An 18,937-nucleotide genomic window follows, 5' to 3' on the forward strand; every position below is an offset into this window, starting at 1 on the left:
TTTCAGAAAAACTCAGGATCATAGTTCCTCTTAAGGACACCCGAGTGAAGGAACAACAAGAAGTTGTCTTCAACTGTGAAGTCAATACTGAAGGTGCCAAAGCCAAATGGTTCAGAAATGAAGAAGCCATATTTGATAGTTCAAAATACATTATTCTCCAAAAAGACCTGGTCTACACCCTCAGAATTAGAGACGCACGCTTAGATGACCAAGCCAACTATAATGTGTCTTTGACCAATCACAGAGGTGAAAACGTTAAAAGTGCAGCCAACCTTATAGTAGAAGGTAAGCGATTTATATGGCACTAGAGATTTTTTCATCAATTTCTATTATAAAAATAATTAAAATCAACGTTATTTTTCTCCTTTACAACAGAGGAAGACCTTAGGATTGTTGAGCCTCTTAAAGATATTGAAACAATGGAGAAGAAATCTGTCACATTCTGGTGCAAGGTGAATCGTCTCAATGTGACCCTGAAGTGGACCAAAAATGGTGAAGAAGTGCCTTTTGACAACCGTGTCACATACAGAATTGATAAGTACAAGCACTCGTTAATCATTAAAGACTGTGGCTTCCCAGATGAAGGGGAATACATTGTCACTGCTGGACAAGATAAATCTGTTGCTGAGCTTCTCATCATAGAAGCCCCTACAGAATTTGTGGAACACTTGGAAGATCAGACAGTCACTGAGTTTGATGACGCTGTCTTTTCCTGCCAGCTCTCCAGAGAGAAGGCCAATGTAAAGTGGTACAGAAATGGAAGAGAAATCAAAGAAGGCAAAAAGTAAGCAAAATCTTTTTATTCTCTTTCTATAGCTATGTATACACTTTTGACAATTTAGTGGCCATGATGCAAGCTAACTATTAATTCAATGTCTCCTTTAGATACAAATTTGAAAAAGATGGAAGTACACACAGACTGATTATAAAAGATTGCAGACTGGATGATGAGTGTGAATATGCTTGTGGAGTAGAAGACAGGAAGTCTCGAGCTAGACTTTTTGTGGAAGGTACATATTAAACGAAAGGACAACTCTAATGTTACCAATTTTTTATATTGTTAATCAAAATGTAAACATATTTGTATTTATTTTGCATTTTCTTTCCAGAAATTCCTGTTGAAATCATCAGGCCTCCCCAAGATATTCTTGAAGCCCCTGGTGCTGATGTTACCTTTTTAGCAGAGCTCAACAAAGATAAGGTGGAAGTCCAATGGCTAAGAAATAACATGGTTGTTGTCCAGGGTGATAAACACCAAATGATGAGTGAAGGAAAGATACATCGACTACAGATTTGTGATATTAAGCCCCGTGACCAGGGTGAATACAGATTTATTGCCAAAGACAAAGAAGCCAGAGCTAAGCTTGAACTGGCAGGTCAGTCCCTTTCTTTTATTTTAAAATATCCTTCCAATATCACAGAGATTATTTGGATTTCAGATTTCACAGTTATTTAATGAGGTAATTCTTGTGAGGGTCTTTCATTTCTAGCAAGCCCTATCCACATGTTAACTGTTCTAATTTTGCTCAATACAAAGTAAGTGTCTTGCGTAAGAGGAAATTAATAGCAATAATCTTTATGTGCAGAACCTTGGAGAGTTCCTAGTACATGAGGGCTGTTTATGAGCTCCTAGAACTAACCTGTCACCCTGAGAATCTTTTCAAACCTAAAAGCAATCTCATACTCTCCTACTTTCCAAACCCCTGTGTGCCTTTTGGGCATGTTCTCATCCTGACCCAGGATATCCTTATATACTGTGTTTATGAAAGAGCCATTAATGTATCTCTCATTCATAAGAAAAAAAGTCTTGACCAGGCACGGTGGCTCACGCCTGTAATCCAAGCACTTTGGAGGCCAAGGTGGGCAGATCACCTGAGGTTGGGAGTTCAAGACCAGCCTGACCAACATGGTGAAACCCCATCTTAAAAAAAAAAAAAAGAAAAGAAAAAGAAAAAAAGTTTCTCTGGTTTATCTTGAACTAAGTATGCAGTGCCTACTCTATCAAAAAACAAAACAAAACAAAACAAAACATATTTTTCACTACACTGAGTCCTATCTTATTACTTTTGGCAAAGAATGCATGTCTAATCATTTTATGCCATTCTCCATCCTCTGTTCTCCAGTCTAATTTGCACATACAACAACCAAAAAAAGCTATGAGAACTCTAAGCCACTCAGTTTTCTCTGCTATAAAGTTATTGTGGCAAGGTTATGTAACCAATATTTGATAACAAGGGCATAATAATATATGATGTAGCTTGGCTACTGTTAATAGTCTAAAGCATTCACATGTTATCTTTCCAACTAGCTGCACCGAAAATCAAGACAGCTGATCAAGACCTTGTGGTTGATGTTGGCCAGCCTCTGACAATGGTGGTGCCATATGATGCCTACCCCAAAGCAGAAGCAGAGTGGTTTAAAGAAAATGAACCTTTATCTACAAAAACCATCGATACTACAGCTGAACAAACTTCGTTCAGAATTTTAGAAGCCAAGAAAGGAGACAAAGGAAGGTATAAAATTGTGCTTCAGAACAAACATGGAAAAGCAGAAGGATTCATTAATTTAAAAGTTATTGGTAAGCCCTTGGGTAACTCAGACTTAATTGGCAAAGCACAACTTAAAAGCAAGACAGCACACTAAAAAATTCCTTTATATGTGAATTTCAGATGTTCCTGGGCCAGTACGTAACTTAGAAGTGACAGAAACATTTGATGGTGAAGTGAGCCTTGCCTGGGAAGAACCTTTAACTGACGGTGGAAGCAAAATCATAGGTTACGTTGTTGAAAGACGTGACATTAAGAGAAAGACCTGGGTTATGGCCACAGACCGTGCAGACAGTTGTGAGTTTACTGTCACTGGTCTACAGAAAGGAGGAGTTGAGTACCTCTTCCGTGTGAGTGCAAGAAACAGAGTTGGCACTGGTGAACCAGTAGAAACTGAGAATCCTGTAGAAGCAAGGAGTAAATATGGTAAGAAATTTTAAGTAAATTGCAAGCTACCTTTTAAATAAATTGCAATATTTGCCTTCATCCCCAGTGTTACCCAAAACTCATGTTTTCATTTTCTGTGGTGAAATCCAGATGTTCCCGGCCCTCCTTTGAATGTAACCATCACTGATGTGAATCGATTTGGTGTCTCACTGACATGGGAACCACCAGAGTATGATGGAGGTGCTGAGATCACAAACTATGTCATTGAATTAAGAGACAAGACTTCTATCAGGTGGGATACTGCCATGACTGTGAGAGCGGAAGACCTGTCTGCAACTGTGACTGATGTGGTGGAAGGACAGGAGTACAGTTTCCGAGTGAGAGCCCAAAACCGAATTGGAGTTGGAAAACCAAGTGCAGCCACACCCTTTGTCAAAGTTGCCGATCCAATTGGTAAGCCCATCAAAAAAAAAAAAAAAAAAAAAAGGAAATAATTACTATATGAAATGCAGATGTTAGGTCTATCAATTAAAATAAATCAAGTTAAATAAAAGTTAAAAAAAAAAGTAGAATATCATAAAAATTTGAATAAAGTTTTAGAAACCGAGACGGTGCCTACTTTACTCAGTGAATTCAATAAATCTGTTATTTTAATGAGGATGATATAATTGATTATAGCACTGTCTTCATAAATTGTCACTAACATAAAACGTATGCTCCAATTCTTTCTTTTATTCCAGAGAGACCAAGTCCACCTATAAACCTAACTTCCTCAGATCAGACTCAGTCATCAGTTCAGCTCAAATGGGAACCTCCTCTGAAAGATGGAGGAAGCCCAATATTAGGCTATATAATTGAGCGATGTGAAGAGGGAAAAGATAATTGGATTCGTTGCAATAAGAAACTTGTCCCTGAACTGACTTACAAGGTAGGTCATTTGCATATAAAAAAGAATATTCAGTGTGGATCATGGACATAACTGTATGTGTTTTTTACAAATATTAATTCTAATCATAGGTTACTGGATTGGAAAAAGGAAAGAATTATTTATATAGAGTATCTGCAGAAAATGAAGCTGGTGTTTCAGATCCATCTGAAATTCTTGGTCCTCTCACTGCTGATGATGCATTTGGTAAATAGCTATTTTATTTTTAGATCTGGGAATAGCACATAGCTACTTTGGGGTAACAGAGGTTTAAATACGGCACTGCAAACTCATTAACTGTTTGTTTTTGTAGTTGAACCAACAATGGATCTAAGTGCATTTAAAGATGGTCTGGAAGTTATTGTCCCAAATCCTGTCAAGATCCTGGTTCCAAGTACAGGCTATCCAAGGCCAACTGCAACCTGGTGTTTTGGAGATAAAGTTCTAGAAGCAGGGGACCGTGTGAAAATGAAGACCTTGTCTGCCTATGCTGAACTTGTCATTTCTCCAAGTGAACGTTCAGACAAGGGCATTTATACACTGAAATTAGAAAACCGTGTGAAAACAATTTCTGGGGAAATTGATGTCAATGTAATCGGTAAGGAACTAAACCTTTATCATCAAAGGTGATTTGGCAGTATTGGTTCAGGCTATTACTGATAGTGACTTGGGAGTGCATTTTCTTTTCAGCTCGCCCAAGTGCACCCAAAGAACTGAAATTTGGTGATATAACCAAGGACTCAGTACATTTGACTTGGGAACCACCTGATGATGATGGAGGAAGTCCATTAACTGGATACCTTGTTGAAAAACGAGAAGTCAGCCGGAAAATATGGACTAAAGTGAGTTTTGAGCAGCACTGCATCAATGCCAAAAATGAGAGTAGGGGAAATCCCAGGTTGGGATGCCATGCAGAAGTCTTATGTGCTACATCTTCTTACCTTTACCTCACTGAAAACGTACAAAAACTTTTTAAGAATGCATTGGTGCTAATGCTTCCTGAGGTCGCTCAACCAAGGATTGTATAATTGCCTCATCTTGTGGGCCTTACCACATTTTCAGCTAGGATTGTACCCAATATGTACCCATTAAGCTAGAAGCCAGCCTAAGGAAAGTAAATATTTATTTCCTTTGTGGTCCCACTTCTTATTCCACTGGTATAACTTAGTTAACCTAATCAGCCATTATTTTTTTGTGTTTATATTAGTTACTATTCTTTATCCTGAATTAAAATTATATTTCTAATAACCAAATTGGTTGGAAGAGTCAACACCTCATGTGCCATCTTTTTTCATGTGTAGAAACTTTGAAACAGTTTTTCTTATACTGAGTCAAATATTGTCATGTATCCTACTTTGCAGTTTTCCATAATATGAAATTAATATGAGAATAATCCTTAGCATTCAAAACAACTTCAGTTTGTATCCCTGGTCATGGTAAACGTCTTTTGCATTGGGGAAAGGATTTTTGGGAAATAACTAACTAACTGTATTTCTTTCTCCCAGGTTATAGACTGTGTAACTGATCTAGAATTCACAGTTCCTGATCTTGTTCAAGGAAAAGAGTACTTATTCAAGGTCTGTGCTCGTAACAAATGTGGCCCTGGAGAACCTGCATATGTTGATGAACCTGTAAATATGTCAGCTCCTGCCAGTGAGTGCATTCTTGATGATTTCTTACCTAATCTTGTGTTGCTTATTTTTTGCTTTTAGACCTGGGGTTGAAATTATAGGGCCAGGCAGGGGTTGGCAATGTGAAGAGAACTTCATAGGTGGCCTATATAAGACTGACTCTCTCTTCCAAATGTTATAGCGGTACCTGACCCACCAGAGAATGTTAAATGGAGAGATCGAACAGCCAATAGCATCTTCTTAACATGGGATCCACCGAAATATGACGGTGGTTCACGCATCAAAGGATATATAGTTGAAAGATGTCCACGTGGTTCTGATAAATGGGTTGCCTGTGGAGAACCTGTTGCAGAAACAAAGTAGGTTATTTGGCATGAGAGTAAATGTGTACTCCTAGTCACTACAATTGGAGAAGATTTTAATGTTTGTCTTTTTTCATTGAGAATTCTATGCTGCCGGTGTGTCTGTCTGATTTTAAAAGGTGCTGCTGAATGTACCCCCTGCTTAGGATTTTCATGACAGTATTGAAATGAAAATGTATTCAGTTATAGTGCTATAGTGATCCAGATTTAATTTGAAGACAGGTATTATATCAATCTTTCAAATTTTTGAAAGATTATGAGTACTACACAGTGAAACAGATTGTTGACAATACAGCAAAATACCCTATTTTGTTTCCTGACAGAATGGAAGTGACAGGTCTTGAGGAAGGCAAATGGTATGCCTACCGCGTAAAGGCCTTAAACAGGCAGGGCGCTAGCAAACCAAGCAGACCCACAGAGGAAATCCAGGCTGTGGACACACAAGGTATCTGTTTTTAATTTTTGTCTTATCAAATAGGCCTCTGACCTTAAATCTGCTTGAACTTGCTAACATCATAAATAATCTTTTCCAATTCAGAGGCCCCAGAAATCTTCCTCGACGTGAAGCTTCTTGCTGGTCTCACTGTAAAAGCTGGGACCAAGATTGAACTTCCTGCCACTGTAACCGGAAAACCTGAACCTAAAATAACTTGGACAAAGGCTGATACAATTCTGAAGCAGGACAAAAGAATTACCATTGAAAATGTCCCAAAGAAATCCACAGTGACTATTATTGATAGTAAGAGAAGCGACACTGGCACATACATCATCGAGGCTGTGAACGTGTGTGGCCGGGCCACTGCTGTGGTGGAAGTGAATGTCTTAGGTAAGGAAGATTCTCATTTTAAAAGGGGACAAACTCTTTGCAGTTACTTTCTTGAAAAAAAAATCCTGGTGAATAATAATTTTTCTGTATCTGTAATGCTGTACACAGATAAACCTGGACCACCAGCTGCCTTTGACATCACGGATGTAACCAGTGAGTCATGTCTTCTAACATGGAACCCACCACGAGATGATGGTGGATCTAAGGTTACAAACTATGTTGTGGAGAGACGAGCAACTGATAGTGAAGTGTGGCACAAGCTCTCATCCACTGTCAAGGATACAAACTTCAAGGCCACCAAATTAGTGCCCAATAAAGAGTACATCTTCAGAGTTGCTGCAGAAAACATGTATGGTGTTGGTGAACCAGTTCAGGCCTCTCCAATAATAGCCAAGTTTCAGTTTGGTAAGTTTCTCAATCAGCTGACAAAAAAAAAAAAAAAAAAAAAAAAAAAAAACAAGGATGCTTATATCATACTTGCATTTTGGTGTTACATTTATATACAGGACATATAACATTTTATACCATTATCTTGTCTATAGATCCACCTGGACCTCCAACTCACCTAGAGCCTTCTGATATCACTAAAGACGCAGTGACTCTCACATGGTGTGAGCCAGATGATGACGGTGGCAGCCCAATCACTGGATACTGGGTTGAAAGACTGGATCCTGATACGGATAAATGGGTTAAATGCAATAAGATGCCAGTAAAGGACACAACATACAGGTACACTCAGAATCCCCATCAAGATTTTAAGAGAGCAGTATCTTCAAATGTTTACTCGTTAGAATTCTTTTTGATTACACATGGTTATATATTACTGAAAAAATTTTAAACTACTATTATTTATATTTTCTATTACCTCATAATTCAAAAACTATATAAATTCCATTTAAGGGCACATTTCTTAGTTTACTCTAAAACATTAACTTTCAGGAAGTTTCAAAGTGTTTGATCCTCCAGTATATTATGATAATGATCATCGTCATAGATATTATAATTAGACTGGTATGTTTGGCCAAGTCTAAAGTACATGGCAGTTAAAAAGCAATTTTTAATTTATATTGAAATGCTTTTCAGTTAAATTTCCAAATCACTTTTTTATAATTTAAATAAGTTAGTCTCTTCTGTGTAAAATAAACATAGGCTTCTTCTGCTTCTTACCATGATGTTACACATGCACTTTGCTCCTAATTCAGAGTGAAAGGTCTCACCAATAAGAAAAAATACAGATTCCGTGTGTTAGCTGAAAATCTTGCTGGACCTGGAAAACCAAGTAAAACAACAGAACCAATCTTAATAAAGGATCCCATAGGTATTATTTTTATAATTTTTGTGGTGATTTTGAAACTTATATGAACTCCTTTTTGGCAAACCTAAATAATGATTTCATTGGCTTGCAGATCCTCCATGGCCCCCTGGAAAACCAACTGTAAAAGATATAGGCAAAACATCATTAATGTTGAATTGGACAAAACCAGAACATGATGGAGGTGCAAAGATTGAGTCTTATGTCATTGAAATGCTGAAGACTGGAACAGATGACTGGGTCAGAGTGGCAGAAGGTGTTCCTACCACTCAGCACTTGCTTCGAGGGCTCATGGAAGGACAGGAATACTCATTCCGAGTTAGAGCTGTGAATAAGGCTGGGGAAAGTGAACCCAGTGAACCCAGTGACCCTGTGCTTTGCCGGGAGAAGCTATGTAAGTCACTCTTGATGTCTGGGGCATATAAATTCTTCTAACGTCTGCCCGTGAACTACAATATGAAAAAATATGAAAAATTCATTATTATTATTTCCTCCTGGCTATATTATTTCTTAACAACTACCTGCACATTCAGACAATTAGGTAATAAAAAATGAATTTGCTTTCTTTATTTTTTGTTCAGATCCTCCATCACCACCCCGCTGGCTTGAAGTTATTAATATCACAAAAAATACAGCAGACCTAAAATGGACAGTTCCTGAGAAAGATGGAGGGTCCCCCATCACCAACTACATTGTGGAAAAGAGAGACGTCAGGCGAAAAGGCTGGCAAACAGTGGACACCACTGTCAAGGACACCAAGTGTACAGTCACCCCGCTGACTGAGGGCTCTTTATATGTGTTCCGAGTTGCTGCAGAAAATGCTATAGGACAAAGTGACTACACTGAAATTGAGGACTCTGTCTTGGCCAAAGACACCTTTAGTATGCTCTCACACTTAATCCTTGTGGCAATATTTGTAGGAAATTATCACCTTCCCTCTGGTTTTCCTAATCATTGATTATTTTGCTTTCAGCCACTCCTGGACCACCCTATGCTCTGGCCGTGGTTGATGTGACAAAACGACATGTTGACCTAAAGTGGGAGCCACCTAAAAATGATGGTGGAAGACCAATACAGAGGTAGAATTTGAATTAATTCCTAAAGAATAACTTACACTTGGCTGTAAATTCTTAACTGTGTTTTTTCATTAATGCTAATGAAATACTTTGTTATTTCAATAGATATGTCATTGAGAAGAAAGAAAGGTTAGGTACCCGTTGGGTAAAAGCTGGAAAGACTGCAGGCCCTGACTGTAACTTCAGAGTAACTGATGTCATTGAAGGAACAGAGGTCCAGTTTCAGGTTCGGGCTGAAAATGAAGCTGGAGTTGGCCACCCAAGTGAACCCACAGAAATCCTATCCATTGAAGATCCAACAAGTAAGTCATGCTGGTTATACACAAAATATTGTCTAGACGTTGATGAGACTGGATATGAATGTTTCACTCTTTTCTCAGGTCCTCCCTCACCACCCCTTGACCTACATGTGACTGATGCTGGGAGAAAGCACATTGCCATTGCTTGGAAGCCTCCAGAGAAAAATGGTGGAAGTCCTATTATAGGATACCATGTCGAAATGTGTCCAGTAGGCACTGAGAAATGGATGCGAGTCAATTCTCGCCCAATAAAGGACCTGAAATTCAAGGTTGAAGAAGGTGTTGTTCCTGACAAAGAGTATGTTCTGAGAGTGAGAGCAGTCAATGCTGTTGGTGTCAGTGACCCATCTGAAATCTCTGAAAATGTGGTTGCCAAAGACCCAGACTGTAAGAACACAATGTCTTTTATAGTTAATAAAATACGCTTTATTCATCCATTGCATTTTGACATACTCTCTTTTTTGCTGTTTTGAATGATATCTTACAGGCAAGCCAACAATTGACCTGGAGACTCATGACATTATTGTTATTGAAGGTGAAAAGTTAAACATTCCTGTTCCCTTCAGAGCTGTCCCTGTTCCAACTGTTAGTTGGCATAAAGATGGCAAAGAAGTTAAAGCGAGTGATAGATTAACAATGAAGAATGATCACATCTCTGCACACCTTGAAGTTCCCAAGAGTGTCCATGCAGATGCCGGAGTTTATACCATTACACTGGAGAATAAGCTCGGCTCAGCAACTGCCTCACTCAATGTCAAAGTCATAGGTAATCATTCTTTGATGAAACACCATTCTTCAGATGTAGAGGAAATTAGTTAACTTTGCAGTGCTATTAAAAACATAAATGACCTCATGAACTGGCCACTTGTAAAATAAATGTCATTTCTGACTATGTCTTTCCATATGAGAAATAAAGCAATTCTAAAGAGATGAAATCTCTCAACTATAATTAATATTTCTAATTTATTTATAATTTATAAATAATAATTCATAATCGTTTTAATTATTTGCATATGAAATAGTAATTTAAGTAAAAGACATTAGCATATTGAAATGACCACAATTTCTTAATTGTGTAATTTCACATTTACCCATAGTGTTCTCAATCAGGGATAGTAACATTTTCTGTGTTCCTCTCCCCTGCAAATAATGTCTGGCAGTGGGGCCATTTTTGCTTGGCACACAGACTTGGAGTAGATGCTACTGACATTTAGTAGTTGGGAGACAAGAATGCTAAATGCTCTCCAGCGTGAAGGATACTATAGCACATGAAAGATTATCCTACCCAAAATACAGATAGCCCCACTTAGAGACAAGTGCATTATTAAAATGCTGATTTTTTCAGGATTATAAGAATAATTATCTATTTTTACAATAGGCCTACCTGGACCATGCAAAGATATTAAAGCAAGTGACATTACCAAGAGTTCCTGTAAGTTAACATGGGAACCTCCAGAATTTGATGGTGGAAGCCCGATTCTTCATTATGTCCTGGAGCGCAGAGAAGCTGGGAGGAGAACATATATACCTGTCATGTCTGGTGAGAACAAACTGTCATGGACTGTGAAGGATCTCATACCAAATGGTGAATACTTCTTCCGTGTTAAAGCAGTCAACAAGATTGGTGGAGGAGAATATATTGAACTGAAAAATCCAGTCATTGCTCAAGATCCAAAGCGTAAGTTTGGGCATGGATGTACTACAGCTAGGAACTAATAACCCGTAGTTTTGTTTTAAGAAGGTGGTTCTCCTGATGTTAACTTATTTTTTCTTGTTTTTCAGAACCCCCTGATCCACCTGTAGATGTTGAGGTTCATAATCCTACAGCTGAGGCAATGACTATTACATGGAAGCCACCTTTGTATGATGGAGGGAGCAAGATAATGGGCTACATCATAGAGAAGATTGCTAAGGGTGAAGAAAGGTGGAAGAGATGCAATGAACACCTGGTACCAATCCTGACCTATACAGCAAAAGGACTTGAAGAGGGAAAGGAGTACCAATTCCGTGTGCGAGCAGAGAATGCCGCGGGTATTAGTGAACCTTCTCGGGCTACTCCTCCAACCAAAGCTGTAGATCCCATTGGTAAGTTTTGTTTAATGGAGTTGCCACTTTCCCATTGTAAAACAAATGAAAATAATGTTTCGTCAGTTATTTTCATCAGAATTGAAAACATTTATTGGTTATAATCATTATAGATGCCCCCAAAGTCATTCTGAGAACAAGCCTAGAAGTGAAACGAGGTGATGAAATAGCACTAGATGCAAATATTTCTGGATCACCTTACCCAACTATTACATGGATAAAGGATGAAGAAGTTATTGTACCAGAGGAAATTAAGAAGCGTGCAGCACCCTTACTTAGAAAGAGGAAGGGTGAAGTTCAAGAAGAAGAACCATTTGTCCTGCCTCTTACACAGCGTTTGAGTATCGACAATAGCAAAAAGGGAGAATCTCAGCTACGCGTCCGAGATTCTCTCCGACCTGATCATGGTCTGTATATGATCAAAGCTGAAAATGACCATGGTATCGCAAAAGCTCCTTGTACTGTCAGTGTATTAGGTAAGTCATTAAACACTTTCCAATGGAAAAAGGTTTTAGTAAAACATAAAAATTAAAAGTTTGGGAGAGAGTTAAAAGAAATAGGAAATAGCTTCAGCAAGTTATCCTCAGTCATATTTTATCTCCTGGGCATGTAAAAGAAATCACCTGACCTTGTTATTTATTAGCTAACAGAATACAAAGATAGAAGTGGGAAAAACAGAAATCATGTCAGAGGAGCATGCTCACATTTACCTTTTCCATAGCAACTCTTCCCACACAAAATTTTAATTACTGTTCTCTTTTGAAATATTAGATACACCAGGACCACCAATCAACTTCGTATTTGAAGATATTAGAAAGACCTCAGTCCTCTGTAAATGGGAACCACCCCTTGATGATGGTGGCAGTGAAATCATAAACTACACTTTGGAAAAGAAAGATAAGACAAAACCCGACTCTGAATGGATTGTTGTCACTTCAACACTTAGACATTGCAAATATTCAGTAACAAAACTGATAGAAGGAAAAGAGTACCTCTTCCGTGTAAGAGCTGAAAATAGGTTTGGGCCTGGTCCGCCATGTGTTTCAAAGCCATTTGTAGCTAAAGATCCATTTGGTAAGGTTCTTTAACCTCTGAAATTTGTCTTTTTACTATGTACTTTGATATATAATTACTACAGCTTATAAAATTTCATTTTTATGTCATATTAGGAAATTAATTCAAATGTTAATTTTTTTTATCAGAACCACCTGATGCACCAGATAAACCCACTGTGGAAGATGTTACCAGCAACAGTATGCTAGTGAAATGGAATGAACCAAAAGATAATGGAAGCCCCATTTTGGGTTACTGGCTTGAAAAACGTGAAGTTAATAGTACACATTGGTCTCGTGTCAACAAAAGCCTTCTGAATGCCTTGAAAGCCAATGTAGATGGCTTATTAGAAGGACTCACCTATGTCTTCAGAGTATGTGCCGAAAATGCAGCTGGACCTGGAAAGTTCAGTCCACCTTCAGATCCCAAAACAGCACGTGATCCAATCTGTAAGTAATTCCTTAAGAAGAAAGTGGAGTAAAATAAGCTATTGTATATTTTTAAACAATCAGGGAGTTTAATTTGTGTATCTTCATTCATTCTAGCTCCACCTGGACCACCTATCCCAAGAGTCACTGACACGAGCTCTACAACTATTGAACTAGAATGGGAGCCCCCAGCTTTCAATGGTGGTGGGGAAATTATTGGCTATTTTGTCTATAAGCAGTTGGTTGGCACAAATGAATGGTCACGCTGCACAGAGAAAATGATCAAGGTCCGTCAGTACACTGTCAAAGAAATCCGAGAGGGTGCTGATTACAAACTTCGGGTGACTGCTGTCAATGATGCAGGGGAAGGACCGCCTGGAGAAACAGAACCTGTTACTGTGGCTGAACCACAAGGTACTGAATGTTATTGGAATAAAATTATGGATAATTTCTCTGTACAGGACTACTTTTTAATCTTTCTTTTATGGGCTAATGTATGACTGTTCTCTTTGAACAGAGCCTCCAACTGTGGAACTGGATGTTTCTGTCAAGAATGGAATACAAATAATGGCTGGGAAGACTCTTAGAATTCCAGCTGTGGTGACTGGTCGCCCTGTACCTACAAAAGTATGGACCAAAGAAGAAGGGGAGCTGGATAAAGACCGCGTTGTAATAGACAACGTTGGAACCAAATCTGAACTAGTTATCAAGGATGCACTGCGAAAAGACCATGGCAGATATGTGATTACAGCTACAAATAGCTGTGGTTCCAAATTTGCAGCAGTCAGGGTAGAAGTTTTTGGTAAGGAATGTTGCATTGATTTTCATAGGATTTTCCCAAGTGATAATATCTTATTACATTGATTTGGGACTTTGTTTTGTTTTCAGATGTCCCTGGTCCAGTTCTTGATTTAAAACCTGTTGTAACAAACAGAAAAATGTGTCTACTTAACTGGTCTGATCCAGAAGATGATGGAGGAAGTGAAATAACAGGCTTTATCATTGAAAGAAAAGATGCCAAGATGCATACTTGGAGACAACCAATAGAGACTGAGAGATCTAAATGTGACATCACAGGTCTGCTTGAGGGACAAGAATATAAGTTCCGTGTTATTGCCAAGAACAAGTTTGGCTGTGGCCCTCCTGTTGAAATAGGACCAATTCTTGCAGTTGATCCACTAGGTAAAAGAAAAGGTTTCATTGTGTTTATAGAATAGTGTTTTGCTTCTAATTATATTGTTTATTTATTGAGCTTTATGGCTTGAAACTTCCAACAATCTCAAAATATATAGCTAGAGAATAATAAGAAAAGTAAATAAGCTAACAACATTAAATATATCATATTTGCTATAATTTCAATGTAATTTGTGGCTGTAATTATATTAATTATGCATGGTTTTGTGTACGAAAAACTTGGCTCTATAGAGGCTTAATAATAACCTAGAAGTAGTTTAGAAGTATTAAATCTCTCCAGTAGAACACATTGGAAGTCGGTTTTTAAAATTTACTAACCTAGTAGTTAAAGAGAGTTCAATGTTTTTCTAAAAGATTAGACAACTCTCTGAGGATAAATGCCTTAGTCTTCCTCTGTATTCAAAAAGTCCCCATACTGGAAGGATAGGGAGGCCTGAAACCAGAAAGAGCCTCCAAAGAACAGAAACCAACCAGAGGGAATCTCCTAAAAATCAATACAAAACACTAAAATTGCATACACAGTAATGCACACTGACATCCCACCTAAGAAAGCAAAGCCTTTAAAGAAGACTCATTCCTCAAGAGAAGGAAGAAGTTATTCCTTCACCACCACCCCCTGAAAAAAAAAATACATTGCATCCTATACCACTATTATAGCAGCTCAGCTATGAATATCCAATATACCACAGGCTGTGCCAGAGGTGCCAGAACAGAGCTGGGCTTCCACTGCTTCTGGTTGCAGTAATAGTCAACAAGTATGGATTGGTTCTAGTTTTACCACTGAAAGCTTAACTCTTAGTTTGACCCTTCAGGAAAGAAAACTTCAGCAGCATTATATACATTCTCTTTTCACCATATTTTGAACCCACACATGAGACAACATGACTCAAAGTGTGTTCAGTAGACATATCCACTATCCATTAATAAAAGAAGAAAAACTTTGCTCTCAGCTGGTCTTTCAAAGCAAAACTTCACAAACTTACTTTCCTAGTTCATTAGAATTAGAAGCATCCCCAGTTACAAAGATAAACAATCTAAAATATTAAATATAAAAAAGCAAACGTGACCTTGATTTCTTTTTCATCTATAATCTTGATGAAAAGTTTGCCAAGAAAAATTCCGTCTATATGAATGTCTATAATTTTGACAACTGACAAGTTTTAGGAAAGATTTTAAACATAGATGTAAGGTTATGCCAAACAGAGGGCTATTTTCCACATAATTAAGTTGAAGTGAAATATTATTTCTTACATGAATATTTATCTCATGCTAATCATTTTCACTTGCCTCTGGCTAAAGGTCCTCCAACATCTCCTGAGAGGCTCACGTACACAGAAAGGACAAAGTCCACTATCACCCTTGACTGGAAAGAGCCCCGCAGTGATGGTGGCAGTCCCATTCAAGGATATATCATTGAAAAACGGCGTCATGACAAACCTGACTTCGAAAGAGTTAATAAGCGACTCTGCCCAACCACATCTTTTCTGGTTGAAAATCTTGATGAACACCAAATGTATGAGTTCCGTGTCAAAGCTGTCAATGAAATCGGTGAAAGTGAACCATCTCTGCCTCTGAATGTAGTCATACAAGATGATGAAGGTGTGAAATCTGAATATAATAATAATTTTAATGCATTTTACAGTGTACCTTTATCCCATAAGTTGAAAAACGTCCTTATGACTTTGCTATTTTTTTAATCTTTCTCTTCTCTTTGCAGTGCCTCCAACTATTAAGTTGCGTCTGAGTGTTCGAGGAGACACTATCAAAGTTAAGGCAGGAGAGCCTGTTCACATCCCTGCAGATGTGACAGGCCTTCCAATGCCTAAGATTGAATGGTCCAAGAATGAAACTGTAATTGAAAAACCCACTGATGCACTTCAGATAACCAAGGAAGAAGTATCCCGAAGTGAGGCAAAAACTGAGCTTAGCATTCCCAAAGCAGTCCGGGAGGACAAAGGCACTTATACAGTTACTGCTTCCAATCGCCTTGGCTCAGTGTTCCGAAACGTTCACGTTGAAGTATATGGTAAGTGACTTGCTTTCTTACACTAAAAAGGCATCCAGTGTCTGCTTAAGAATTGCCTTCTCAATATCCTCTCTTGATTCCTTTTCAGACCGCCCATCTCCACCAAGAAATCTTGCTGTTACTGACATTAAGGCTGAATCTTGCTACTTGACATGGGATGCCCCCCTTGATAATGGTGGCAGTGAAATCACTCATTATATAATTGACAAACGTGATGCAAGTAGGAAGAAAACAGAATGGGAGGAAGTCACCAACACTGCTGTAGAGAAAAGATACGGGGTAAACTCTTCTACATATTTTCTTAAACACATTAAAAGTACATGACTCTGATTTGATGCCATTTTAGTATAACCTTGGAATTTGATAATTAAACTCAAAACCACACACAATAAGCTGTTATTTTTGTTATTGCAGTGTTTAGCACCACACACATAAGGCTCCTTAGTAAATAGTGTTTGATACACAGATAATTTTTTAGTTGAGATCCACTATCAGGTACAATACATATACATATTCTTATTTTTAAAAAGTTTTCTCCTTTTCTCTGTTTTCCCATGTTTTGGGTCTATGTATTTATTTCTTTTTATAGTTATCCTTCCCAAAATAAGCTGAATTTTTAAATGAGTGAAAATCAACATAAGTATATTCTCTTCAATAAATGTCTATTTTTCTAATTTCTAGATCTGGAAACTTATCCCCAATGGCCAGTATGAGTTCCGAGTCAGGGCAGTGAATAAATATGGAATCAGTGATGAGTGCAAATCAGATAAAGTAGTCATTCAAGATCCTTATCGCCTTCCTGGACCTCCAGGAAAACCAAAAGTTTTGTCACGCACCAAAGGATCAATGCTAGTGAGCTGGACTCCTCCTTTGGACAATGGTGGCTCTCCAATTACTGGCTACTGGCTAGAGAAAAGAGAGGAGGGAGGTGCTTATTGGTCACGTGTTAGCCGAGCACCAGTAACCAAAGTAGGATTGAAAGGCGTGGAATTTAATGTTCCTCGTCTGATTGAAGGCGTTAAATACCAGTTCAGAGCCATGGCAATAAATGCTGCAGGAATTGGTCCTCCCAGTGAACCATCAGATCCAGAGGTTGCAGGAGATCCCATATGTAAGTATGCTTCCATTTCTGGGGACTCATTTCCAAAAGACAAAGTCACTAAATGGATAATTCTGCTCTTAAATTTCTTACATTTTTCTGTGTCAAATTATTTTATTTACTAAAATTAAAAAGGTTCATATTCACATAGACTATAAGAAATATATATGTATATGGATATATATATATATGCACAAATATATACCTACACATACATAAAATCATACTGTTTATAAACTCTTGGATTAAACCAAATATTTTATGAGATATCACAGTAATAAGGACATGGAATATAAACTCCTATCTCTTCTGATACTTTAAATAAATTTCTATCTCATTACATATTGAGGAAATCATCTCTCCCACTAATCAGACCATCGAGTAGGAATTCAACAAAAAGCACAATGTTGTTAGCTTTTCAATAATAATATGGAACAAAGATTTAGGAATCTCAGGCATAGTCTGTGAGGTCAAATAAAAGAGGGAAAATTCTTCTAAAACATCTATGAGCAGATTAGTTCAAAAATTTAAAAATACTGTGGCCTTAATAATTCATCCTATTTGCTATATATCTGATTAGATTCTCTATAGAAGAAAAATGCAATTATTTGTTAAAAAGAAAATATTAAATGAGTGCTATGTGAAGAATATATACATATATAATGAGGATATACACATATATATACATATATAATGAGGCAGTCATTCATTCATTTGCAAACTAGTATTGAACATGTGCTTTGTACAAGGATCTATATTAACTACTGGAGGGAGGAAAGTTAAGATTAAAAAGACAAGTGTAATAAAAGGATTTCTGTAATTGTAAAGCACTTTCAGAAAGGTAAAGGAGTGTTATGTGATTATTGTAGACACTGATCCTGCCCCTAAAGGACATTAAGATTAGTTTGTGTTCAAAGGTTTACTTGCTATTGATGGAATCATTTTTAGATTTTCATATTGTGGTAAATTAAATTTAAATCATGTTTTCGGCAAAGGCTATTGTAGAATTTCTTCAACGGGATCTCAAAAGTAAAGTCGTTTTTTACCAATGTGTAAATAGAATGTAAATCTAACACGATAGGAAGTAGTCTGTCTATTCCCAGTTAGTTGTTTGCTGTCTCTGTTTTTGTATTAATGCCAAAGGAAGATAGATCATTTCCTTTATTTCTCACCTCTAGAAGGTAACTGTTTCCTTTTAGCATTTCTATTGTAATATTTTGATAGATTAAAAATAATATATGATCATGTATAGTAAAAGATTCTAGCATTTCATCAGCTTCAAAATTTGATGAAGTTTTTTTTCTTTTCTTATTAGTTCCACCTGGGCCACCTTCTTGCCCAGAAGTTAAAGATAAAACAAAGTCAAGCATCTCACTAGGATGGAAACCTCCAGCCAAAGATGGTGGCAGTCCAATCAAAGGATACATTGTAGAAATGCAAGAAGAAGGCACTACTGACTGGAAAAAAGTAAATGAACCAGACAAACTTATAACTACCTGTGAATGTGTGGTGCCTAATCTGAAAGAACTCAGGAAGTACAGATTCAGAGTGAAAGCTGTCAATGAAGCTGGTGAATCTGAACCAAGTGATACAACTGGGGAGATCCCTGCCACTGATATTCAAGGTACTAGTACTTAGTTTATGTATTCCTCTTTTGATCTTAGTATGAAATTGATTAATTTACTGAA

General features: G+C 37.6%; 1 protein-coding gene across 1 annotated transcript in view; it reads left to right on the top strand.

The window, feature by feature from the left end:
* The window catches only part of LOC101030681 (titin), a 271,305-nt gene that overhangs the window by 176,416 nt on the left and 75,952 nt on the right, over positions 1 to 18,937 (top strand). Inside the window, 37 exon segments of the mRNA XM_074399411.1 lie at positions 7 to 285; positions 376 to 784; positions 886 to 1,010; positions 1,110 to 1,376; positions 2,309 to 2,578; positions 2,670 to 2,972; positions 3,084 to 3,386; positions 3,674 to 3,861; positions 3,951 to 4,065; positions 4,172 to 4,456; positions 4,549 to 4,700; positions 5,364 to 5,511; positions 5,671 to 5,848; positions 6,175 to 6,296; positions 6,390 to 6,677; positions 6,786 to 7,082; positions 7,220 to 7,406; positions 7,880 to 7,995; positions 8,084 to 8,383; positions 8,571 to 8,870; positions 8,963 to 9,068; positions 9,171 to 9,367; positions 9,446 to 9,751; positions 9,852 to 10,130; positions 10,743 to 11,042; positions 11,147 to 11,449; positions 11,563 to 11,925; positions 12,221 to 12,523; positions 12,652 to 12,951; positions 13,048 to 13,344; positions 13,448 to 13,732; positions 13,819 to 14,112; positions 15,424 to 15,723; positions 15,842 to 16,150; positions 16,239 to 16,429; positions 16,832 to 17,261; positions 18,565 to 18,873. Coding sequence (XP_074255512.1) covers positions 7 to 285; positions 376 to 784; positions 886 to 1,010; positions 1,110 to 1,376; positions 2,309 to 2,578; positions 2,670 to 2,972; positions 3,084 to 3,386; positions 3,674 to 3,861; positions 3,951 to 4,065; positions 4,172 to 4,456; positions 4,549 to 4,700; positions 5,364 to 5,511; positions 5,671 to 5,848; positions 6,175 to 6,296; positions 6,390 to 6,677; positions 6,786 to 7,082; positions 7,220 to 7,406; positions 7,880 to 7,995; positions 8,084 to 8,383; positions 8,571 to 8,870; positions 8,963 to 9,068; positions 9,171 to 9,367; positions 9,446 to 9,751; positions 9,852 to 10,130; positions 10,743 to 11,042; positions 11,147 to 11,449; positions 11,563 to 11,925; positions 12,221 to 12,523; positions 12,652 to 12,951; positions 13,048 to 13,344; positions 13,448 to 13,732; positions 13,819 to 14,112; positions 15,424 to 15,723; positions 15,842 to 16,150; positions 16,239 to 16,429; positions 16,832 to 17,261; positions 18,565 to 18,873 — 9,504 coding nt within the window.

This window comes from Saimiri boliviensis, chromosome 5 (assembly GCF_048565385.1).
Source record: "Saimiri boliviensis isolate mSaiBol1 chromosome 5, mSaiBol1.pri, whole genome shotgun sequence".
NCBI classification, from domain to species: domain Eukaryota; kingdom Metazoa; phylum Chordata; class Mammalia; order Primates; family Cebidae; genus Saimiri; species Saimiri boliviensis.